Source organism: Phocoena phocoena, chromosome 14 (assembly GCF_963924675.1).
Source record: "Phocoena phocoena chromosome 14, mPhoPho1.1, whole genome shotgun sequence".
Lineage (NCBI taxonomy): Eukaryota > Metazoa > Chordata > Mammalia > Artiodactyla > Phocoenidae > Phocoena > Phocoena phocoena.
In genome coordinates, this window is record NC_089232.1 from 10,006,540 (window position 1) to 10,032,108 (window position 25,569).

General features: G+C 43.4%; 1 protein-coding gene across 1 annotated transcript in view; it reads right to left on the bottom strand.

The window, feature by feature from the left end:
* Positions 1-4,393: 4,393 nt before the first annotated feature.
* Positions 4,394-25,569, bottom strand: part of NPHP1 (nephrocystin 1) — a 61,804-nt gene continuing 40,628 nt past the window's right edge. Inside the window, exons 14-21 of the mRNA XM_065891629.1 lie at positions 23,604-23,714; positions 22,413-22,495; positions 20,243-20,319; positions 19,205-19,304; positions 10,127-10,239; positions 8,050-8,123; positions 6,123-6,167; positions 4,394-4,666 (exon numbers count right to left, since the gene is read on the bottom strand). Of these exons, the coding sequence (XP_065747701.1) occupies positions 4,394-4,666; positions 6,123-6,167; positions 8,050-8,123; positions 10,127-10,239; positions 19,205-19,304; positions 20,243-20,319; positions 22,413-22,495; positions 23,604-23,714 (876 nt within the window). The remainder of the gene's footprint in view (positions 4,667-6,122; positions 6,168-8,049; positions 8,124-10,126; positions 10,240-19,204; positions 19,305-20,242; positions 20,320-22,412; positions 22,496-23,603; positions 23,715-25,569) is intronic.

Genomic DNA, 25,569 nt, shown 5'->3' on the forward strand with positions numbered 1-25,569 from the left:
CATCCGGAGAGACCTCCCTGGAGAATGGCTCAGAAAGCCTGGAGCCTTTTTTGTTATCTCCCCAAGTGGCCTCTTCGAAAGGGCAAAGTTCAGCAAAGTTAATCTTTGTTGGCAAAGTCAAATACAAATGAGCAGGTTAAGGTCCAGTCTGTCTCCAGAGCACGAGAAATGGACTACCCAAGGGCCATATTACCAAAGTCCCGAGTGCAAGCTGTTTTCCATCCGTGATTTCTGGTTTCCATTTTATACTCTGCCTGCACGCCTGCACGCCCTCATTCAGTGTCAGGCACTGAGACATAAATTCCGAGGCCTCCGTTTTCCTACCCGTCATGGCACAGCCCTTCACTCACCATTCATTTATCACTCCTCCCACCCCTCCCCGTCCGAATCTATGTGATTACTCAATTACTGCCTTCAAGTATCAGAACTTCCGCCAGCAAGTCTGGCTCTTGAGGCATCCACATGTTATTAAATCCACATATTCCTGAGTTTCAGACAGCGAACGGTGGGAGTTCAGAGAGTGAGGGATTCATCCAAAAACTGAGTGGAAGCCAGCTGGTCCCCAACGTGGGATGGCGGCGTCTGGGGAGAGGGAGCGCAGTAAGAAGGACCACCTGTGCTGATCGCTTACTCGGTGCCCGCTTCAGGGCTCTTAACCCTGCAGACATGGGATGGCTGGAATTTAAATATCACAGCAACAACGGAAAGACACAGCGAGAGGCCCTTCCAGCAGTCTGTGCCCTTCTTCATGGTTCTCATGTGTGATTACGTCCACATCGTGCACTGTAAGTCAGGACAGGGATCTCATCAGGGCTGCTCCCACCGGGTCCTCCAAGCCGAATGCTGTGCCTGGAGCATAGTAGGTGCTCAGCAAATACATAATGAATGAATGAACGAACGAATGGGCGATTATAAACCTCAGATGTACGGTGCCTTGAATCAGTAGGGCTCTGTCTCAGATTCTCTGTTTTGAGGAAGCAGAACACAAAGCAGCTAGGTTCCAGCCAGCTCTGGTCACCTCCACGCCCAGAGAAAACCTCCCAGCTTGGAATGCTTCACACCAGAGGAAGTGACCAAGTCCACAGCAAAGGATGTCCTGTAACACTGTAAACTGACAAAGCCCTGGGCTGGCAGATGACATTTCCAGCGCCCTCCCTGGTCCCTGGAGGTTTCCCAGATGCTGCTAGGTTGGCAAGTTAAACCTGCTCCATTTGTATGTGGTATCATGCATTTCAACCATTCCCTTGTGAGTTGTTCTGGCCTCAATCTTAGACCATAAAACCACTGGCGACTGAGGTGGTACCTGCTCCGTAGTACACGCCCCGTCTCTTGCCATCCAGACTGGCCCCCCAGGCCAGGGAATTGCAACATTTTCCGCCTCCAGCAGATCTGATGGATGTGATGCTCGATCCATTGTATGAGGCTGGAGGTGGAGGGAGCGGGCCAATCCCCCCGTCCTCCACAATGGTTCTTTTTCCTTTTTTTTTAAGATTTTTTTTTTTTTTTGATGTGGACCATTTTTAAAGTCTCTATTGAATTTGTTACAATATTGCTTCTGTTTTTTGCTTTGGTTTTCTGGCCGCGAGGCATGTGGGATCTTGGCTCCCCGAGCAGGGATCGAACCCGCACCCCCTGCACTGGAAGGTGGAGTCTTAACCACTGGACCGCCAGGGAAGGTCCCCCTGCCCCGACCTGTGATTCTGATGTGGGGACACCCCCTCACAGGGAGGCACCCCGTACTTGCTGCCGTCTTGCCGCTCCCCCGCTTCAGTTCTCGGTTAAGTCAGTGTGTCGCCAAGTCACGCTCCTTGACATGCGGACCCCCAAGGACTCATTTCCAGGATGTTTTTGGCTCCTTGACAGCCTCTTCCTGTTTTGGAAGCTAAAAGGTGGCATTAAAAAGCCAGAGAGGTTTCATTGTTTTGAAAAAAAAAAGCCTCCATTGACTGAGGAGGGAACTTCAGCCTCTCGATGGCAGAGACACGCTCACCCCTGCGGAACAGCCTCCTCCTTGCGGGCCAACTGCCTCCGCGCCTTCCTTTTGGGCCTGAGCATGACTGAAACTGTTTTCTCTCCTGTCTCGGTGTTTTGCTTATGTGTCAGAAACCCTGAAGTTGGCCGCATTCGTCAAGCACGACACATTTCAAATGAACACAGAAGACAGTCTGTGAAAACACCCTCTAAGGAAAGCTCCCTCGCTCCACGCCATGCATTCACTGAAAGGAATTCACCAGCAATATTTTCTTTCACTCAGAATGCCCCACCTCTGGCTTGATGCTAAGAATAAGCTAAATGATTAGAAAAAGTAAAAGGTGGCAGCTAGGAATTAAAGAGTCTACAGAAAAATGACCTTCGCAACGGGGAGTGACATGGTTTCATGTTCTCTCAAACCAGACAGCAGGGACCTAAGATGAGACAACTCTGACAGAACCGGGAAATCTCTGTACATACGCTTGCCACCTCCATTTACACAGGCGGGAACCCCTCTCCTGCAGCAGGAGCTGTGGAGGGCCATGGTCCCAGAGGGAGAGAGGCACCGCCCTGGGAAGGGGACAGGCAGCTCATCATGATGGTTTCCCACACGTCACTGAGGGCATGGGGTGGGGTCTGGGGGGGCGGTGGAGACGTAGTGAAATCTCTTCTCCGAGGCCATGTTCTCTCATGACATTTGTGGCTGGAAGCCCTTTCATACCATGTTAAGTTCGGAGATGAAGGCCCACGTTGAGTTTCGGTTAAGGGTTTAGCGGAAGCTGACTAAAGATATAGCCCAGGAGTTTCATAATACAATGGATCTCTAAAAGTAAATGCCTCCTTTAAGGCAGCACGCTGTCCAAAAAAGTTCCTCAGTTGGTGCTCTGATAGTTTAGGTTAAACTCTAATTTGATCGTCTTTTTCTTCCAATAGCCTTCTCATGTTTTATTTTCACATGCAATTCTTAAATGTTTGCACTGATGAGGGGAGTGTCTTAGGCTGTAGATGATACATGGTGTCTCTACGAGGTACATTAGCTGTGCCACTTACTCGCTCTGACTTTAGGAAAATTATCGAATCTGCCTGGCCTGTTTCTTCAGCTGTAGTAATACAGGAAAAAAACCAGTGCTGGCCTCCTATAGTAGCTGTGAGCGCTAACCTAGTAAATGAGAACATACGCAGCAGGCACTCAACAAACGCCCTCTGTACTGTTATCACTCACAGTGAAGGCTTGGGACAGTTTCACTGGCAGTTACAGGTTTATTTGAAATGCAACAAAATCTTTGTTCTTTGACACAGGGGTGGGGTAACTTAGTCCCCAAAGCCTGGAGGTGTTTTCTTGTTTTGTTTTATTTTCTTTTTAAGAGCACCAATTATATGGACTTGAAAAGGTAAAACTAGATTCTGTTTTTATATCTAATTAGAATAAACCACATTCAAATATTAGACTGAATTCAGTGATTAATAGCACAGCTTTCTCCAATAGATTACTGATTTCCCCTACATTTCACAACACAAAGTTTATTAGCAAAATCATATATTTAACATATTCTGGGTCCTAGACTCTTATCAGATATATCATTTGCAAATATCTTCTCCTAGTCTGTGGATTATATTTTCACTTCCTTGAACAGTCATAAATTTAGCTTTTGATAACATCTTGCTTTCATATAAATCTATAGATACAGTTAACTTAAATTTGTTACTTGGTATTACATACAGAATGGACGGACAACAAGGTCCTACTGCAGAGCAGAGGGAACTATATCCAATATCCTATGATAAACCATAATGGAAAAGAATATAAAAAAGAGTGTATATATATGTATAACCGAGTCACTTTGCTCTACAGAAGAAATTAACACAACATTGTAAAGCAACTATACTTCAATAAGAAAAGAAGAAACAGACTCACAGATATAGAGAACAAATTAGTGGTTACCAGTGGGGAGAGGCAAGATAGGGGTAGGGGATTAAGAGGCACAACTATTAAGTATAAAATAAATAAGCTGCAAGGATATATTGTACAGCACAGGGAATAGAGCCGGTATTAATAACTTTAAGTGGAGTATAATCTTTAAAAATTGTTCATCACTATACTGTATACCTGAAACTTTCATAATATGGTAAATAAGTGTACTCAATAAAAAAGAAAAACAAAACAAAAATTTGTTAGTTGGTTTTTGAAAAAAAATTCTCTTTAAATTTAGATATAATAGTATTTCTCATAAAAATTTACTTCATTGTATTAACACATATTCAAATTACCAGATAAATATTTCTTACAGAATGTGGCCTGAACAAAAGAGAATAAAGCCTAAGTTATGACGGGACAGTTACTTCTGGTTTTCTCACGTGACGCAGGTTGTCATGGAGGGTCTATCAGATTCAGCGGGAAGGGGAAGGTCAAGGGGCACCGCTGTCAGGCTGCGATTTTTCTTATCTCACCCAAGAAGTCGTAGGTCTGCTCTGAAATGTCGAAAGGCTCATGGAGCCCCGCTGGCGACAGCAGAGCCTGGAGGGCGCCCTCGTTTTCTTGGCTTTGCTTGAGGAAGTCGGCGATGACCTTCCATCGCGCGGCCTCGGTCTCCTCCTCTGCCCACCTGAACGGAGGCAGGAGCGCACAGTGGAGGAGGGGAAGCGCGCAGTCGTGGTAAACCAGGAGGAACACGGCCTTCTGGAGCTCCTTGTCTCTCTGCGAAAACACCGGCACCACCAGTGACTGTGAGTGGACCCAGCTCATTACTCCTCAAGTGTTACACTGTATGAGCTCTGTTAACTAGAAGCCGTCTAGGGGGCGGGAGGGAGGTGCCATCAGTGTCTGGCAGGTAGTCGGCTCTGAATCGGCTGCTCAGTCAGGACGTGGACACAACAGGAGTCACCGCGGAGAGAGACAAGTGGTTCTCTCTGAGGGTCTGCAAGGGGCTCCTTGAGGCCAGGGTGCCCCCTGAGTGCCATCAAGCAGACTGGGGTGCCAGAATCTAATCCGGGGACAAGGGTGTGGATCCGGGTAAATGGAACTAAGACACGATGTGAAGTCAGCTGTATTGCTGAATGAGGTCAAGGTGATACGGGGTAAGGGTAGCAAGGGCTCTGCGTGAAATCCAGAGAAAGGAGCCCCAAGCAGTAGGAATGTGTTGTCAGCCCCGCCTCCCCATAACAAGAGCTGGGCAATACCCACGCGGGCAGCGGCCCGGCTCCGACAGCTGGGGTGGGCATCACAGCCGAGGTGGCGGTCTACACTGCGATGTGGCCCCCGCTGGCTACTGTGTGTGGAGAGGCAGCTTCTACAGGCCCGAGGCCCAGCACCTGTCTACTGCCAAGCTAGAAGGGCATTAAACCTGCCAGTCTTAGTCAAACAAAAACTCAAATAAGGATACAATATATACACTTTTTTTTTTTTCAATTTTTAGTGTCTTTGTTCTCCCATGATTCCTGGAGGCTAATGAAAAGTTCAGATTAGTAGTCCTAAAAGCATGGACCATGGGCCCAATGTAGCCCACTGCCATCTCTTTTTAGAAATAGTTTCACAGAAAACAGCCCTGCCCAGGTGTTTACATATTACCTGAAGCTGCCCTGCATTACAGTGGCAGAGCTGGGTGTTTGAGACAGACACACGTGGCCTGCAAAGCCAAAAATATTTACTCTCCGGCCCTTTACCAGAAAAGTTTGTCAATCCCAGACTAGAGCAGTCAAGCCACTACTCACTGATCACCGCAAGTTCTGTAATGACCACACTCTCCGGCCACGTAAGCACAGCCATGCCTGCTTTCAATGTGTGCTACAGCTTATGCCAATTTTCCTCTTCCCTCTCCTTACCTGATACGGACTTTGAGAGCTAGGGGAATTTTTTTTTTTTTAAATGAGAGAAATTTGATAGCCAACTGGGACACTTTGGCTTAGAAAGTTCCCCTCAGTTCAATAAACTCAGTGATCTGAAATGACTGTCTTGATCAAGTGTTTCTTTTTACACTTGGAATCCATCACCCATAACCCTTCTGGGAAGGTGTCTTTGCAACCGTAATAACACCGTTTAACTGTCGAGAGGGATTAGGACCATGGTAACTTCAGCTAAAACAGAGGCATGATTAGGGTGTGCGGCAGACACGGAGCACAAAACGTGTGAAGCTCGGGGGGCACAATCACGTTACCTTCTCTGATCTTTTTAAGGTACTCTCTTTCTCAGCCCAGGAACTCTAAAAAGCAAATAGAAATATTACGTTAATCCGAGTATTCACAAGTCTTTGCCACACCTCTGCAACTTCACTCTGTAATGAAACTTACGGACAGGATTACAAACGCTGTACAGATCCTGCACATGTAAGGAGTGAATCTCTAATTAGCCATCGAGTGCTAATGACCCAGAACCAGACCGACTAGGCAGGATGTATCAGTGAACGATTCCTCAGGAGCCCGTGATTCTTACAAGTCAAAACTAATTTAAGAACAGAGAATCAGGGCAACGCTAACACATGCATGCAAACTGCACCAACGCAGCTTCTAAACAATAAAATACCATTAAGCTTTCAAGGTAAGACGGTCATGAAAATAGAAAATTCTGCCAAATACCATACTCCTCGACAATTCTGTTTGCCGAGATGAGGACAGTGGACAGGGAGAGGTAGAATGAAGTACAGCTTTGCAAGTAAATATTTCCAATCTGTGCACCAAGTTTCACAAAAGCTTCTTTAAAGAAATAAAAAACCCAGAGTTCAACTAACCCCACGGAAGTATGAATCAAAGACCTTCCAGGGCCCAGCATGGTGCCTTAGCCATAGCGGGCTCTCGTGAAATATCTGTTGAATGAATCAATGTATGTACGTTTTGTATAACGAGTAAATATTAATATACTAATGCTTTATAGGGGAAGAAAGAGAAATTCTGCATTATCTAACTATAGTGCCAGATGAGCTTGTCTGAAATTACAGATAAGCATATGTCAAGAACATTTTCTTACATCTTTTTGCTAAAACCTCATCATTGCTGTTGACACCCCCTCCCCAGCCAAACCAGCGCGTGAAATCAGTTTCAAAGTCTAATAAAAACCTGTGTAGACGATGCTTCCTCCTTCCGACTCCGCCAGGCCGTATGGCCTCCCTCCTTATCAAGAGGACTCACCTCCCAACACAGCTCCCCTCCCTCCTGCGCACGTGCTTCTCCACGTCTCTGTGCTGTCCAGGGTCCCTAAAGCAAAACCCTTCATGGATTGCCCACCACCTACCACACTCTTCACTCACAGGATGAGACTGAGATCGCCCTTGACCGTCTACAGATTGACATCCGACAGGCCAGACGGGGTCGTCTGCTCTCCTCAAGAGCACGCCCTCTTCCCTCCTGCCTCAAAATGTTTGCTTGTGCTGACCCTCCCACCTGTGATGTCTTCTTCTCCCGTCCCAGTATGTCGAAACCCCGCTTGGCCCCCAGGCTTTCATTAGGTGCATCTCCCTGAGGACCTCTTTAATGAAACAGGCTGCTGATCTTTACATGCTGCCTCCTTTACATCTGCAAGGACCTGGATTACACATCCCCTGCGGCACTTATGTTATCTGAGTATTTGCGTCACGGGCCTAATACTTGTTGATTCTAATATTTAAGTTGAACTTTGTGAAACTGCCGTTTTTGAAGGCCAATAAATGGCTAAAAATTAGAGATTTCACGTGGTTCAACCTAATACCCAGCTGCTTTTTCATACAACAGATAACAAACTTCAAATTAAAATAAAATGATATGCAGGCCCTGATTCTCCCCTGAAAACTCAGTCAATTTATCTAACAAACCATTTTGGATTTTTGCTCTCAGGACACAATCGGTGGCCACCTTAAGTCAAGGAACAAACAATAGGGAGGAGACTGCAACGGGGTAGAAGGCAGGCACTCCATCTGCTTATGGGGTCAGGGAAGGCAGCCCTGGGGAAGTAACCTCCATAGTAAGAAAGGACAGATGAGAGCAAGTTAGCGGGACAAGAGACGGGGATCGGGAGACATCATCCAAATAGAAGCCTAGAGCTGGTGTCAGAACTCATTATGCAGTGTGTCTAACCGCCTTTAGAACCCACCAGGTTTCCATCACACTACCCACCCTGAGTGCGTCCATTAGGTCAGGCTGCTCCAGGAGCTTGGGGAAGGTGGCCAGCACTGGATTACTAATCAAATCTGAAATACAAAAGAATAAAAAGGATTTTATATAAACTTCAGCCAATGTGTTTTACAGCAACAGACATAAAAACATTCATTCAGATTGAAATTACTGTGCCACATGATCTGTTGATAACACATTCTACCCACTTTAACCTCTCGGAGGGCTGGAAGCTGCCCCCTCAGCCTCCATCTGCCCCTGTATCCACACCCCGGGGAAGTCCGAAATGAGTCTGGTACCAAGTAGATAAAGCTTTTAGGTGGGAGTAAAGTGGCTCTGAACAGAGTAAGACTAGAACATTTTGTTCTTCTGTGTTGTTTCTCCAACCTCTCTTTCCTCCTCATGAGTGTGGTGTGGTAAGAGAAATCTTCCAATTAGGAGGCTCCCACACTCTCAGGAGGCTGAGTGGGAACCAGGGGCACCAAGGGAAAGGAGGTGGAGGGCGGGGCAGCTCCTGCCCAGCCTGGGGCCAACGGATGGTGCTGGATGACATCGGAAGGAATGAGGAGTTGGGGATTCTGACCACGTGCCTAAATACTGTGCAGAATACTGATATTTCACAATCAACAGTGGCACGTGGAGGGCTGTGCAAAGAGGCCCACCAGGAAGGACACTTCAGAAACGGCAAGGGCAATGACTTCTATAATCTTGTGTCCTCGGTAGAGAAAAATCCTCCCTCTAGGTCTTACTAAGTTTATTCTGATGTGCAGATTCAAATGAAGCCAACAATTCTGAGTAGGCTTCTCCCTACCTATAGGAGAACTAATAAGCCTTCTCCTCTTTAAGGAGCCGGGTCGTTCGTGAAGTTTTTCTAGAGTCATTGAAACAAATTCTGAGGCAAGTGGCGACTAAAAGGCTTAAACTGTCCTTCCTTTAGAATTACAATTATTCCTTGAGAAATGTTGGTGCTTCTCTGACTCTAGGTAGTTCCATTTCTACCTACCTATCCAGGTGGTGTGTCCCTGGGAGGGGACTCGTGTCTAACCATGAACTCCACTTGTCCATGAGAGCCGAGTCATCTCCCTCTCCCTCGATTCTAGCCACACGGGCCTGCCTTCAATTTCAATCTCTCCAGTGCACTCCCGTTTTCTTGCCTTGGGTCTTCAGACATGCTGGTCCCTCTATCCAGAAAGGATCCGCCCCCACCCATCTCCCCTGTATGTCTAACTCCTCTCTCAGGTCTTCTCTTCAATATTCCTTGCCCAGAGAAGCCTTCCCTCATCCTATGAATTAATTCAGGTCTTCCTAGGGTACGCTCTTGTTGTGTATTTCCCTTCAGAACACTTGAGGTTGAAAAGGATTATTCATATAATTTTGTGTTTGAAGTCTGTTGCTCCACGAGAGTAGGGATGATGGTGCCTGTCTCATTCATCGCTGGGTCCTGGCACAATGCCTGGCATATACTAGGCACTCAATAAGGAATATCCAATAAAATTCAACTTTCTCTGGAGGTAATTCTTACAACACATGCATAGCTCTGTGCAAGTTCAATCATGTGTGACAGCCCACTGATTTTTTAAAATTACTTTTTAACATTTTACTTGGAAAAAGTTTCAAGCTGACAAAAAAGTTGCAAGAGTAAAAATAGAACCCCTGAACACCTCTTACCTGGATTCACCAATTTTATTGATTTTTAAACTTCTTGCATTAAGAACCAGTTATTTTGGGTCATTTTGGTCTCTTTCCAAAAAAGATGACATACATATCAAACACGTAGTAAAAACGTTATTAAAGACATTAAAGGAAAATACGATTATAGCTGAAATTTAGGATCTCAAGTCCCCAGAATCTGAATGGTAAAAAGTGTATATTGTAAAGAACGGAACACGTACGGAGCTCACACAGGATGCGCACTGAGCACAATGCTTTGCGTCTGAAGTAAGTGATTGACACTGATGCTATTCTAAATATTTTATTCCAAATGTCACCTTCAGAAGCAGAAGATAAAGGCTGGCAGAGGTTACATTTACTCAAAGCACGATGCACTGTTGTGCGCGAGGAAACTGCAAAGACTTCTCACCAGCGCTGTGCATGCGTGTCCTGTCTTTCAGGAGCACGTCTCCAAGAATCTGGCGATAAAATATCAACAAATGAACGGAGCACATACTTCCAATTAATGTTTCCGGCAGTAGACTATTAAAGAAGAAAAAAAATGTATTCATTAAACAATCCCCTACGAACCAACCTACGGTGTTTTTAAAATGTATACTTATTACTCGAATGAAGAGTTTCAAGTTTCGCTTCATTATTGAAAATAGTTTTTAATAATTTTGAGGAAAACTTCCACCATAAGTTGACCACGTTAAACTTCAGAAAACTTTTATTTTTACGTGTGTACTTTCAAGTTGCGACTCTGGGTTACCATTCCTGTGTTTCCACGTTCGCATATACACCCATGTTAAATGTCGAATAAAAAATAAAAGTGATCGGGCTTCCCTGGTGGCGCAGTGGTTGAGAGTCCGCCTGCCGATGCAGGGGACGCGTGTTCGTGCCCCGGTCCGGGAAGATCCCACATGCCGCGGAGTGGCTGGCCCGTGACCCATGGCTGCTGAGCCTGCGCGTCCGGAGTCTGTGCTCCGCAACGGGAGAGGCCACAGCAGTGAGAGGCCCGCATAGCGCAAAAAAAAAAAAAAGTGATCAATTATGTGTTTTAGAAAGAACAGGACTAGTCAGCTACAAGTTTTAACAAAGCCATGTTTCCACCTCACCCGATGTGACGAATGCAGAGGAAACGAGTTCAGACTGTTCCCGGTGCTGGGTGGAATACAGGAGGGTGTGGCAGATCAGACTGAATTCTGACTTTGCTGTGCTACCTCCTAGCTATGTGATTTGGGGTTAATTATTTATTCGCCTTGTGTTTTGGTTTCTTCATTTGTAGAACACAGATAGTCATAGCTGCATCTCAGGTTACTAAAAGGATTAAAATGAGGTAAATGTGGAATGCTTAATGCAATGCCTGGTACATACTGTAGTAAGGTCTCAAGGACAAGAAAATTTCAATATTGAAGTTACACTGATATCAGTTTAAAACAGACTGTGAGGACTTTAGGATGTTGTATGTAATCCTCATGGTAACCACAAAAAAAATGTATAGAATATACAGAAAAGGAAATCAAAATGTATCATTACCAAAAAAAATCAATTAAAAACAAAGGAAGGCAGTAAGGGAGGAAAGGAGGGACAAAAATACCCTGAAAACATATAGAAAACAAATAACAAAATGGCAATTAAGTCCTTCCCTATTAGTAATTATTTTACATGTAAATGGATTAAACTCCCCAACCCAAAGACATAGATTGGCAGAATGGATTAAAAAAAACAGGATCCAACTATATTGTGTCTACAAGAGACCCACTCTAGATCTAAGGACATTCGTAGGTTGAAAATGAAAGGATAGTTAAAGATATTCCATGCAAATAGTAAACAAAAAGAGAGCAGGGATAGCTATACTAACATCAGACAAGACAGACCTTAAGCCAAAAAGCTGTTACAATGAAAGATATTATATAATGATAAAAGGGTCAATTCATCAAGAAGATATAACAGTTATAAACATACACAACAGACATCAGAGCTCCTAAATATATGAAGTAAACAGTGACAAAAGTGAAGAGAAATAGGTCTACAATCCTAGTAGGGGACTTCAATATCCCACTTTCAATAAGGGATAGAACAATCAGACAGAAGATCAATAAGGAAAGAGAACTTGAACGACACCGCAGACCAACTGCAACTGACCGACATATACAGAACACTCTGCCCAATAGCAGAATACGCATTTTTCTCAAGTGCACATGGGACATTCTCCAGGACCTTCTCTTAACATATATGGTCATACATTAGGCCACAAAACAAGTCTTAACAATTTAAAAGACAAATTATACAAGGTATATTTTCTTTTTTCCAAAGTACATTTTCTTTTCAACATTTTTTTTTTTTTTTTTTTTCCGCGGTACGTGGGCCTCTCACCGCTGTGGCCTCTTCCGTTGCAGAGCACAGGCTCTGGACGTGCAGGCTCAGCGGCCATGGCTCACGGGCCCAGCCGCTCCGTGGCATGTGGGATCCCCCCGGACCGGGCACAAACCCGTGTCCCCTGCGTCGGCAGGCGGACTCTCAACCACTGCGCCACCAGGGAAGCCCCCAAAGTACATTTTCTGATCACAAAGGAATGAAACTAGGAATCAACAGCAGAAGGAAAACTGGAAAATTCACAAATATGTGGATATCAAACAACATACTTTTAAGCAACCAATGGCTCAAAGAAGAAATCACACGGGAAATCAGAAAATATCTTGAGACAAATAAAATGAAAATACAACACACCAAAACTTATGGGATGCAGTGAGAGCAGTTAAGAGGGAAAATTTATAGCTATAAATACTTACATTGAAAAAGAAGAAGGATTTCAAATCACCAACCTAACGTTACACCTTAAGGAGCTTGAAAAGAAAAACAAATGAAACCCGAAGGTAGCCGAAGAAAAGAAATAATAAAGATTAGAGCAGAAATGAACAAAATAGAGAATAGAAAACTACAGAGAAAATCAATGAAAGCAGAGCTGGTTCTTTGAAAAGACAAATAAAATCGACAAACCTTTAGCTAGATTGACTAAGAAAAAAAGAGAGAAGACTCAAGTTACTAAAATCAGAAATGAAAGGAGACATTATTACTGATTTTACAAAAATTACAAAGGATTATAAAAGAGTACTATGAATAATTGTATGCCAACAAATTAGATAATCTAGATAAAACAGACATACTCCTAGAAACACACAACCTACCAAGCCTAAATGATAAATACAAAATCTGAACAGACTTACAACCAGAAGGGAGACTTAACAGTAATCAAAAACCTGCCAACAAAGAAAACCCCAGGACCAGATGGCTTCACTGATGAATTCTACCAAACATTTAAAGAAGAATTAATACCAATCCCTCTCAAACTCTTCTGAAAAACTGAAATGAAAGGAATACTTCCAAACTCATTCTGTGAAGCCAGCATTGTCCTGATACCAAAGCCAGACAAAGACACAACAAAAAAACTACCGACCAATATCCCTGATGAACACTGATGCAAAAACTCCTCAACAAAATACTAGCAAACATAATTCAACAGCACATTAAGTTTTATACACTATGAGCAAGTAGGATTTATTCCTACAAGGCCAGGATGGTTCAAAATAAGAAAATCGATCGATGCAATACACTAACAGAATCAAGGAAAAAAAAAACACGTGATTTTCTTAGCTGATGCTGAAAGCATCTGACAAAATGCAACATATCTTCATAATAAAAACACCCAACGAACTAGGAATAGAAGGAAACTATCTCAACGTAATAATGGCCGTATATGAAAAGCCCATAGCTAGCCTCATACTCAATGGAGAAGACGGGAGGCTTTCCCTCTAAGATCAAGATCAAGACAAGGATGCTCGTTTTCACCACTTTTATTCAACATATTACTGGAAGCCCTAGCCAGAGCAGTCAGGCAAGAAAAATGAATAAAAAGCATCTAAGTTAGAAAAAAAAAGAAGTAAAATTATCTCTGTTCACACACAACGTGATTTCATATGTAGAAGACCCTAAAGATCACACACACACACACACACAAAACTTAGAACTAATAAACAAGTGCAGTAAAGCTGCAGGATATAAAATCAACATACACAAATCAGTCATGTTTCTATATACTAACAATGAACAATGTGAAAAGGAAATGAAAACTTCAATTTCATTTAATAGCATATCTAATAGCACTGAAAGAAAGAAAATACTTGGGAATAAAAAAATAGAAATAACATTTCAAGTATTGAGATTTCAAAATATAATCTGGAAATACAAGTGAGTGCTTTAAAACCTGACACCTAAATACACACTAAATAAAGTACACACTAAATACTTACTGAGAATAAGCACCAGAATTAACCTTAGCAGATACTCAAGAAAATGTCTTGAATCATTCTAAACACACATTTTCTGTGTTGTTTTTAGAAATACATGAACTCTGTCACTAAGCATGAAGAATGAGCGTGTAGGAAATCTCGAAAACCTTGCAAACAATGTCCTCTACCAAGAGGAAGATGTCTTTGGGCTAAGGGAAACCACCTAAAGTTAAAGGAGACTTTAACTTCAGAAAATAATCCTTCACTCTAACTTCTAGGATGAGAATTTTAGAAGGGAAAATTAATCACAGAGGTAACATCCAGGCTTCCAGCCTGCTGAAAGAGAGCAGAATGAACGTGACCCCAGGGATGGTACAGGAGTGATGGGTCCCTATGACTAGTTTCACAGAATTTAGATACGTATCCTTGACCACTCCCTAACCCTTGCATTCTAGAAATGCCCCAAAACACAAGATAGATTCTCTTACCACACTTAGATTCATATAGAGCATTTCGTACACAGAGCCAGAAGTCATCCTTTTCCAGCCCCGCTAAAATTCTGATCGTGTATACCCCTGACCTAGATTTCAGATTGGCTGCAGGGGAACATTTAAGCTGCCTCGATGCCACCACATGCCTTCTCGGTGTTCATGCTGTGATTCCAAGAGTTGTTCTACACCCCGCCCTCCGGTCTATGGCTCACGTGGGCAGTGTTTCAGCAGCATGCCCAAACTCATGTCTCATGCTGAGAAACAGACATTAATTTTACGAGGGGAAGGGGTGGAACCTTCCTTCCATTCTCTCCTCCCCTTCTCTCCCAGATTGGCCTGCTCTGTCTGGCAGGCATCGCGGCCAGCCTGCAGTGGAGGCCTTCAGCGCCCACAGTGCTGGCACTCCTTTCCTTCTAGCACCTCCCCATAACACGAAGCAATGCTGCTGGCTCTTTATCAGAGCTTCCTTTAGGGAAATCCTTTGATTTTCCCAAATCCAAGGTGACCAGGAAGCTCTGAGCTGAAGAAGTAAAGATATACTTCTTTCTGACCTCACAGACAGACCAACAGAAGGGCAATAAACATGATACTGGGTCCCCGGCAAGCAACACTATTACTTCATTTATTTTTAGCAATAATACAATGGAAGTAAAAGAGAAAAAAAGATGGCATACATCCAAAGAGCAAAGGAAAATAAACAAATTTGTAGCAAATTTATATACAGGCATGTAGCCTACTGCCACAGACCAGTATGTCTCGGTATTCAGAACCCGTGCTCTGGGAGTCTGGGTCTAAATTCAGGGCTTTCCCTCATCAGAGGCTTAAAAGCATGCATTTGGCCAAACCACACCAAGTTAAACTCCATCAAAAAAACAGCTCCAAAATCAGAAAGGCAAGTCTTGGTGAAACAGGAGGACCTATTTGCTCCCTCTTCCGTCTCAGCTGAGGGTCAACATGGTCAGAGTTGTCTCCATAAAAGGAGACCCAGGGACAGGATTCTGGTGCTGTTTCTTTGGTCAAGGAGACGAGTCCACGTTGATTCATCGGATTTTCACAGGGCTCCTGACAGCCAAAGGAGACACACACGGAAGACTGCTGGCTGGTGAGAGGGCAGGATGAAGCCAACCAGCAAGGATACTGGGGAAACTGGGCACTAATGCAGATTATAACTGGGCTTCCCACCCTTGGCCCTGCCCGCAGTTTTGTAGGTCCCTTGGCATAACAAAATGAGCCCCTGTCCCTTCTCCTTCAAGCAGAGAAATCTGGCTAAACAAAGATGAAGGGTTTATTTATTTTTATTTTTTTTAACATCTTTATTGGAGTATAATTGCTTTACAATGGTGTGTTAGTTTCTGCTTTATAACAAAGTGAATCAGTTACACATATACATAAGATGAAGGGTATTTTGTTTTTGTTTTGTTTTTTCTTTTGCGGCACGTAGGATCCTAGTTCCCCAACCAGGGACTGAACTCGTGCCCCCTGCAGTTGAAGCATGGAGTCTTAACCACTGGACCACCAGGGAAATCCCAAAAGATGAAGTTCTTAAGCAAGGGAGAGTGGGGACAGAGGCGGGATGGGCTTTTGGAGGAGAGAAGGAGGAGGGCTGTTGGTAGCATCATCCGCCTTCTTTCCCCACTCACTGCAGGTGGCAGGTCAGGGAGAGGAGACTGAGAAGGGTCAGCCCCGCCCGAGGCTCCACCTCCAGGGTGCACAGGCCAGATCCCAGCCTCTCATCCTGGACCCACAGCACAGCCCTCGCACACCAGCCCATGGCCCGGCAGTAGGGCCCAAGGCCTCTGGCTTCACCATGCCCACGGTCTGCCCCTGGGAGAGCCTGCCTGAGGCCGGCGGGCCCTGCGGCCCACGCTTGACACCACCAGGAGAGCAGAGCGCATTTCTGAATCAGGCAAAGTGGAGCGGCAATTTCAAGACGGTGCTCAGGTCTCTCTCGGGGCTCTGGGAGGAGACAGGAGCGCACACCAAGACAAGGTGGGGGAGGCCAGGGACCGGAGAAGGCAGAGCAGAGCTCCTGACCACTTTTAAACCAGCAGGAAGAGCTCTACTTGGAAATTATTTCACAAACATTTTTCGGGTGCTTACTGTATGCTGTAACCAACAAGGGCTCAGTTCCTGAGGTCAGAGGATGAGGACCTGGGACCCTTCTTTGAGAACCCAGCATGCAGGAGAACGTTCATTGCTTTGGGAGAACGGGCCCGCCCATCTGACCGCTGCACACCCAAGTCAGATTTGATCTCTAGATTGTAAAGCGTATCTGCAAACTGGTATTTGGGGCCAAAGAAACGCTATTAAGAGCTGTGCTTGACAGACACGCTTGGGAGTGCTTCGGACTCTCGAAAGCTTATCAACAAGAGGGGTAGCGGGAGGCTGAAGACGTAGGAAGAATGAGGCCAAACAGGATTCTAGCTTTTCTTCTACAAAGACCGCTACTGTGCTGCTTTTATTAATCTTGAAAAATAAAAACTGTCCAAGGAAAGATTGGCCAAAAAAAGGGAATTTATAGGCTCTATGAACATCCAGGAAAAAAAAAAGCCAAGAGAATGAATACTACCCACGAACCCGTAATTAATGGTTATTGAAAGATTTAACTGTTAACACTATAATTATAATACACATTTCAGTACTAGAGATAAGAACAAGGGATATTTAAACTGGGAGCATGATCTAGAATGAGAAAAGCAACCGTTCACAGAGGTGGGCCAAGGTTCCCTGCTTCCTGATAATCCGCGAGCAGAGAGCAGGTCACTGTGGGACCAGTCAACTGCATCAGTCTCTGTTCCCAAGCCACGCTCCTCCCTCTGCCCCTCCTGTCCACTGCGTACTCTCCACATCTCCACATCATCAAATGGCACCTCTTCCAAACCTTCAAAGCTTCTTTTGAATCCCCCTGATCCTACCAGCTACATAGCACATCCTCATCTGAACAAATGTGATGACAGTGCCAGCCACCTGTCATTATATTTACATTTATCTAGACATCTGATAATAATAATAGTACTAGCTATAGCCGTTTATAATATAGCTATTACTATATAATAGTAATAATTATAGCTGGTACTTACTGTGTGTTACTGCGTGCCACGTACTAGCTAAGTGTTTTATATATTTTCTTTTCCTTAAACCTCTTTAGAGCTTGATGGGGTTAATATTATTATTATGCCCATTTTAAAGACGTAGATCTTGAGACCCTGAGAAAGATGGTAAATGACTTGTCCAAGAGGTTACTGAGTTAGAGATGGATTGACCTGGGGTTCTACCAGTGCAAAATCTCCCTGAAAAAAATGCAAATTAAAACCACCAACAGCTACCACTAATCATTTATTAAAATGGGCAAGGACTTCTCTGGTGGCACAGTGGTTAAGAATCTGCCTGCCAATGCAGGGGACACAGGTTTGATCCCTGGTCCAGGAAGATCCCACATGCCATGAAGCAACTAAGTCCGTGTGCCACAACTACGGAGCCTGTGCTCTAGAGCCCGCAAGCCACAACTACTGAAGCCCGTGTGCCACAACTACTGAGCCCAAGTGCTACAACTACTGAAGCCCGCGCCTAGAGCCCGTGTTCCGCAACAAGAGAAGCCACCGCAAGAAGCCCGTGCACCGCAACGAAGAGTAGCCCCCGCTTGCTGCAACTAGAGAAAGCCCGCGCGCAGCAACGAAGACCCAATGCAGCCAAAAATAAATAAATAAATAAATAAATAAAATGGGCAAAACAGAAAAAAACTGATCATATCAAATGTTGTCAAGAATACGGAGTAATTGGAACTCTCATATGTGGCCGGAGAGAGTGTAAAATGGTCTATAGTCATATTGGAAACCAGTTTGGCGGTTTCTTATAAAGTTAAACAAACACCAGATGATCCAGGAATCCCACTCCTAAGTACTTATACCCACGAGAAAGGAAGACATGCCCCCACACACAAAAAAACTCTTACGCAAATATATAGAGCAGCTTCATTCATAATTGCCCAAAGCCAGAAACAACCCAAGTATCTATCAACTAGTGAATAAATAAACACATTATGGTATATCCACCAAATGGAATACTAATTAGAACAAAAAGGAAAAAACCACTAGCACATGCAACAGCATGGGTGTATCTCAACTGTGTTACGCTAAATGAAAGACGCCAGACTCAAAAGGCTATGTATTGTGTGAGTCCATTTGTAGGACATTCTGGAAAAGGCAAAACTGTTGGGAAAGAAAACAGAGGAGCAGTAGCCTGAGGCCAGAGCTGGAGAGTTGATTACAAAGGGGCATCAGTTCACTGTTTATAGTGATGGAAATATTCTCTATCTTGACCGTGTGGTAGTTATATGACTGTATATACTTGTCAAAACGCAAAGAACTTAAACTAAAAAGGGCAAATTTTACTGCGTGTAAATTATACCTCAACAAACTTGACATTAAAAAAAGTTCCCCAAAGTTCCCTAAGGGTAGGACTGTGGATGATAAGTCCCGTTGACTCAAAAGTTTCTATACCATTTCTGACCGCATCTATCATTTGTGCTAACTGGTAAACAGAAGAATAAGCTAATCTGAAATGTACTATTATTCCATTTCCCTACTGATCCTTGGCAGAAGAATTAGTGAGGAAGAAAAATAATTAACAAAAGGTGACCAAGCACATGGAGAAGTCAGAAGCAGAGATGGTCCACAAACACTGAATGGGCCCAAGTTCACTGGACAGGTAACAGCAGGTACCAACCTTAGCATGTTTCTTGATCTTCTGTTCAAAGATCTCAGTTTTACTAGAAGCTGAGGCTGCCTTCTCGCTGTCATCATCTGATGGAAAACACTACCATGTGCTTTAAAAAAATAAAAAAATACATCTCAAAGCTTTAAGTGCTTAGGCAGTGAATCTAATAAAATAGAGTACTATATATACATTTTTTTACGTATAAAAATAAGACAAAGTTCTTTTCAGCACCAGTGGGGCTGAATTGTATGAGAGGCAGGAGTCGTCCAAACGCCCTAAATGGACTGATGAAGTATGACGTGCCCTAAGGACCTTCAGAATGTACCCAACCAGCCCACCCCTGGAGCTGCCACTACATCAGGTACCGTGACAGCGTCACTGCTGCCAGATGACAAAGAAAAAGGGAGTTTAAAAAGCACGTCTGACTCCAAGTAGAACCAGCTGCATCCCAGATCCCAGCTCCTTCCTGTTCCAAGAAGGTGGGATTGGCATTGCTGGGGCGGCAGCAGTGCTGTGTCCTAAATCACGAAACGAGGAGGGGGATGTCTGAGGAGCTAGAGGGGAGTTTCAAACCCATCAGGCTCTGAGATCCAAGAGGCAAGGGCCATATCTGCCTTACTCTCCATTTTCCCTTTATCTAGTACAGTTCCTGGTCAATGAACACATTAAAAGATGCTCAGTATTTTTGGAGGGCAACCTGGTATGTATACCACAATTTCAAATGTCTACACCCTTTGACCTAGCAATAGGCAATCACTGAATTGGCCTATTCTATTAATTCTGTGGCCCAGTGTTCAATGAAAAGGAACCAATACAGGGGTCCTCATGCATCCTAATTTCCTACCTTAGAGTCTCAAATATGCTACCAAGAAAATAAGCACTAAGATAAAAATGATTAAGATTTTTAACATCAAACGACATATTTTTAAAAATGTGAATTCACGTGAAAAGTGTTACGCTCATTATACTATAGGTATCTTCTCTGATGTATCTTCTGCTTGTTTAACCTTTAAGGAAAGGAAAGCAAGCAACACAGAAGAGTGGTACCTCTTCTGGATACTGAAGGGTCCACTTCAACACCTTTTTCATAAGGGGTGCCTCCATTCAAGAAGAGTTCATAAGTTCTACAGAAGAAAAATATACCATGATGGATACGTGTTACGGACATTGAGAAACAGTAGAGTCAGTAGTGGAACATTTTTTAGCACAGACGCATTCACAGACATTTTATTTATGCCTCATTGGTAAATGAGAATGAAGGTTGTTGATACCTCCATGGGGTTATCATGTCAGTAAATAAAGTCTCTTTCTTAACTATGAACCACAGAAAATACATTTTTCTACATAAAAATGAGAAAGATCAATTGATGTCATTAAGGTCTTTTAACTTTAATGACTCATGTTATTTAAATGCATTTTTCAAATGTTTCAAATCATCATTGGAAATAAAGCTATTATGAATTCATACTATTTTTAAAATATAAAAGTAACATGTAGATTATTGTAAAAAGTTCAAATGGCATACAAATGATAAACAAAACATGAAAAATCCCTCCCCCCTTCTTTCCCCCCTAGTTTGATAGCCCCTTGTCCTATCTGTTTCAATACAAATGGAAACAAACACATACATTTAAACAGTAAATCTTAAACTGACACACGTTTAAAGTTGCGTACTCCGTAAGTGTGGAAGCAGAAGGTAAGAGGCCTCCTTAATCCTGTGGCACCACCTCCCCAGTTCTGCTCCCCAGAGACAACCTCTGGGAACAGTTTACACACACACACGCACACGAACACAGCTCTTTGTGAACAGAAGTGGAGTCAGCACACACACGATTCTGCAACTTGCCGTTTTCATATAATAATATACATTGGAGATGTTTCTGTATCAATAGATAGGCCTCCACCTCATTTAAAAAAATAGCTGACTTCACTTTAAGAAGGATTGGATAAACATACTTTTGCCTCCCACTAAGCACAGTGAAAAACCCTGAACAGTATTAAAGACAAAAAACAAAAGCAGAGAAACAAAAAAAACCCCACAAGAAGCCTGGGCCTCTCCATCTACAGGCAGTGGCTGGGGAGGCTGGGTGTGATAGAGTGCCCCTCCCCCTCCCACTGGGGTAACATCAGAGGAGGGCTTTTACCTCTGTCCAGTGGTAAGGAGGTCACGCCCACCCCTGCGGTATCAGTAAAGATGGAAGAGGGGAGCATTATTTGAATTAAACCTTTGGGCTTGGGAACTATTATGATCCCATTTTAAAGATGGGGGAAGTTGAGGCTTGCGGACAACCTGCTTACAGTTACACGGACAGAGCCCAGGCTACAGCCCTGAATTTTACCATTCCAAAGCTGGGATCTCAATCATCATCCTAGTGACTGCCCACCTGCATCTCTTCTGTGGGTTTCTTATCTTCCGGACTTAGATTTGTGTGTGTGTGCCCATTTTCAAATTTGGATTGGCCTCTTCTTAATTTTTGAAGGCTCTTTTTGTATTAGGGATAATAATCTCGTGACTGTTATGTATGTATTGCAAATGCATTACAAATATTTGGTTTTGGTCTTAAATTTTAAATTTGTTTACAGTGGCTGCTGCTACAATTTCCATGTACCACCTACGGAAGAAAGGCAGAGTCACGGAGGACCTGGGGACCCCAGACTCAGCTTTCTCACTCTTTGGCGAGAATGAGGCTCTATTTCAGCCCTGTGAAATGTACTAATACCACAGGAAATCACTGAAAGAATATTCTCAGCAGACAACCGGTGCAAGTATCTTTCAAAATACCTTGGCTACATGTGTCATTTCTTCCCTGCTAGGATGAGATCATGTGTGCTGTTTTCATATACTACCTAAAAGAACATTAAAATCAAGATTAGAAGCCCTCTCTACACAAGTTACTGAAATGTAAATAATACACTCTGGAAATATGAGGTATCTAGATTCTAAAAAAAATGAATTTCCGGGCTTCCCTGGTGGCGCAGTGGTTGAGAGTCCGCCTGCCGATGCAGGGGACACGGGTTCGTGCCCCAGTCTGGGAGGATCCCACATGACGCGGAGCGGCTGGGCCCGTGAGCCATGGCCGCTGAGCCTGCGCGTCCGGAGCCTGTTGCTCCGCAACGGGAGAGGCCACAACAGTGAGAGGCCCGCGTACCGCAAAAAAAAAAAAAAAAGAATTTCCACAAAATTACCCGTTTGGAAGGAATATATAAGCCAACTTACTTTGCTGGAATAGGAATTCCACTGGCATCAAAAAGTTTAAGAAACACCCAGCCACAACTTAATTCTCCTCTCTCACCAGTTGACTAGAAAATAAAAACAAGTGTGTGAAACTTAATGTCTGAATCAGTCAAATCTATAAGCACATACCAAGTTCTTCTAAAAGGAATAAAACTAGTATTTGCCTTCAGAACTAAAAAATCCTTCACAAGAAAACAAAGTGAAACCCAGTGGAGTCCCATTTGACTTGCAGGCCAGATGGTAAAGGCAGGATATAAAATGAAAATAACTTGTTAAATTGCTCCTGAAAAACCCCTAAAGCTGATGATATGACAACTGTTACTATTGCTTCTTGAGTGACATAAATAGGCCGTGGGATGATTCCAGATCACCTCAATATACATGAGTGTAGGAGGCTCTGTCTCAGTAAGAAATGGAATGAGCCACTTAAAGCATTCAAGGGTCCTTCTGCTCAGAACTTAACCCAATGTCAATTGTCAGAGGCGTCTGGGGTTCACCTGGGGGACCTGCTCCTGTCCTACCCACCCGCAGCAGACGGATGAATTTGCCTTAAAGAAATGAAAGGATGGTATTACACCATTATGGTATTATACCATTAACATAATAAAACATATAATGGAATCACATATAATGGTATTACACCATTAACATAATAAAAATCTCTGGGTTATCACGAGGCCAAGCACACATACTACACCTATCTATGGAAATATATAATTATTACCACAGACCCACACCCACTGATTCAATAGTCTATATGATGTAAATTAATCCAAGTTTCTGGTGTTCCCTTTATAAAAATTACCCGTCTGCCAGGTCCCTTCATTAGAACCCTCATTTACAAGGCTAGGGGCACTCTGACCCTCCAGGACAGAGCTAAAGCACAGTGCTGCAAGGCCACCGAGCATCTTTTATCACTTTCTGCAAGGTCTTATGTTTCTCCAATCTTCATTCTTTAAAAGCACTGGAGTTCGCTCAAGCTATAAATGTAAACAAGTACACTTATTTTAAACACTACAGCATCATAAAAAAATTAGAATCACTGTCACTCTCATTCCTCAAGAGCTTAAAATTCTGTTACACATAAAAACCTCGATTATTTTACTAAAGACAGACATAAGGGAAAACTTCCCCTTTGACACGTTAGAAAGCTGTATCTTTCAACTGACATACATTGCGAATATAAGAAATTCCAAGTTCAAATAATATTCCGAGATCTGGAGAAGAAGAATTGGACCTGATGAAACAGTCACCATCGAGCAAGCAGGGCAAGATGCCAGTAACCTGAAATGATAGCAAAAACGAAAATTACTAATAAACATGAAAAATGGTTGGAGGATAAACAATGAGGTCCCACTGATAGCACAGGGAACTATATTCGATATCCTGTCATAAACCATAATGCAAAAGACTATGAAAAAGAATGTATATATATGTGTAACTGAATCACTTTGCTGTACAGCAGACATTAACATAACATTGGAAATCAACTACACTTCAATAAAATAAATTTTTTAAAAATGGAGGGAAGGTTCAGCTCTATTCATCTATAAATGGTTTATGCCGCTGCATCGTAATAAAGGTCTTTTAAAGGAAACAAAAAGCAGATGGACTAGACTCATCTATACCAATGATTTGAAATTTTAAAATGTAATTTTTGTGTTGGAGAAAACTACCTTTACGTTCACTTACTCTATACTTAGAGCAGAGGCTAATGTGAAACAAGCACCATACCAAGGTCTTCAGAGGTATCACAAAAATAGTTTGGTAAGATTTTTTTGGCGGGGGGCTGTGCCACGCGGCACGCGGGATCCTAGTTTCCCGACCAGGGATCGAACCCGTGCCCCTTGCAGTGGAGGTGCAGGGTCCTAACCACTGGACTACCAGGAAATTCCCTGATAAGATATTTATATTTATATTAACCGCTGTCCTTTGGAAACAGAACTAAAATTGCAGACGGCACACACACTTGCTCAACTTTCCTCAGGCATGCCTTGGAAATTTTCCTTTCCTTCCCTTCTGCCCTTTCCATTCCCCCTCCCTAGACAACTACATCCCTCTTCCTTGCCTATAAAATCCTACCCATCCTTCAAAGTTTAGTCTCTCTTCTATAAAACCTTCCCTGAGTCTAAGGACTAGAATTAATTTCACCCTCCTCTGTGCTTCCACAGCACTTGGATCCCCAAGTGCTGCCTGTGTGACATTACATTCTGCCTACGTGACAGTTATCAACAGCACCCACTCCTTAGAGCGACTCCAAGGATTAGATGAGAAAATGCACATCACGGCCTACCTCAGTGCCTGGCACGCAGTCAGAGCTCCATAAATAGAGGATATTGGTGTTTTATGTGTCTTCTCTACTAACGTGTAAGCTCCCACAGTACCTAGGAAGAATGCCTCACACCTAAGGACGCTTAATTTCATTCAACAAAGCAACATACACATATTATTTATCCCTCCAAACAGTTCATCTTTATATCCAGGAAAACCTTGGAAAATTCTGCCCTAACCACTTCACATGCACAGAGACGCACTATCAGAACTGTGAAGTACTGTGTCAAAAGGAAGCGGGAGGGGGACTTCCCTGGCCGTCCAGTGGTTAGGGCTCCGCGCTTCCACTGCAGAGGGCGCGGGTTTGATCCCTGGTCGGGGAACTAAGATCCCGCACTCTGCGCGGGGCGGCCAAAACATAGAAAAAATAAAATAAAAGGAAATTAACACAAAAAAGAGTAGAACAATTATACTGTTACAATTTTTAAAAATGTAAGCAGTAGCATGCTTAGAAGATCAAACTGGACTTGTAGGAGTCGCGTGGTAGACAAGTGTGGACACGCACAGCCCACAGGTGAGGTGGCCGGGCCTCCCCCACATGCTGTGTCCTCTCAGTGAACCTCTATCTTGCTGTAAGATCTTCTGATGCAATAGGAGAAGGTTAATGAAGGGTTCTCAGGGGCAGTGACATAAAGGAGTTAGTTGTGGGAGGGAAGTAATGAAACTCTGGAGGTAGAAAAAAAGTAAAGTAAATAGAACTATAGAAAATTAATGTTATTAAAAGAACATAAAGATGTCTTCGTCTCCACTGGCATCTATGTGGCACTGACTCGGTGCTTTCAAGTCACTTAACCTCATTCCAGCCTTT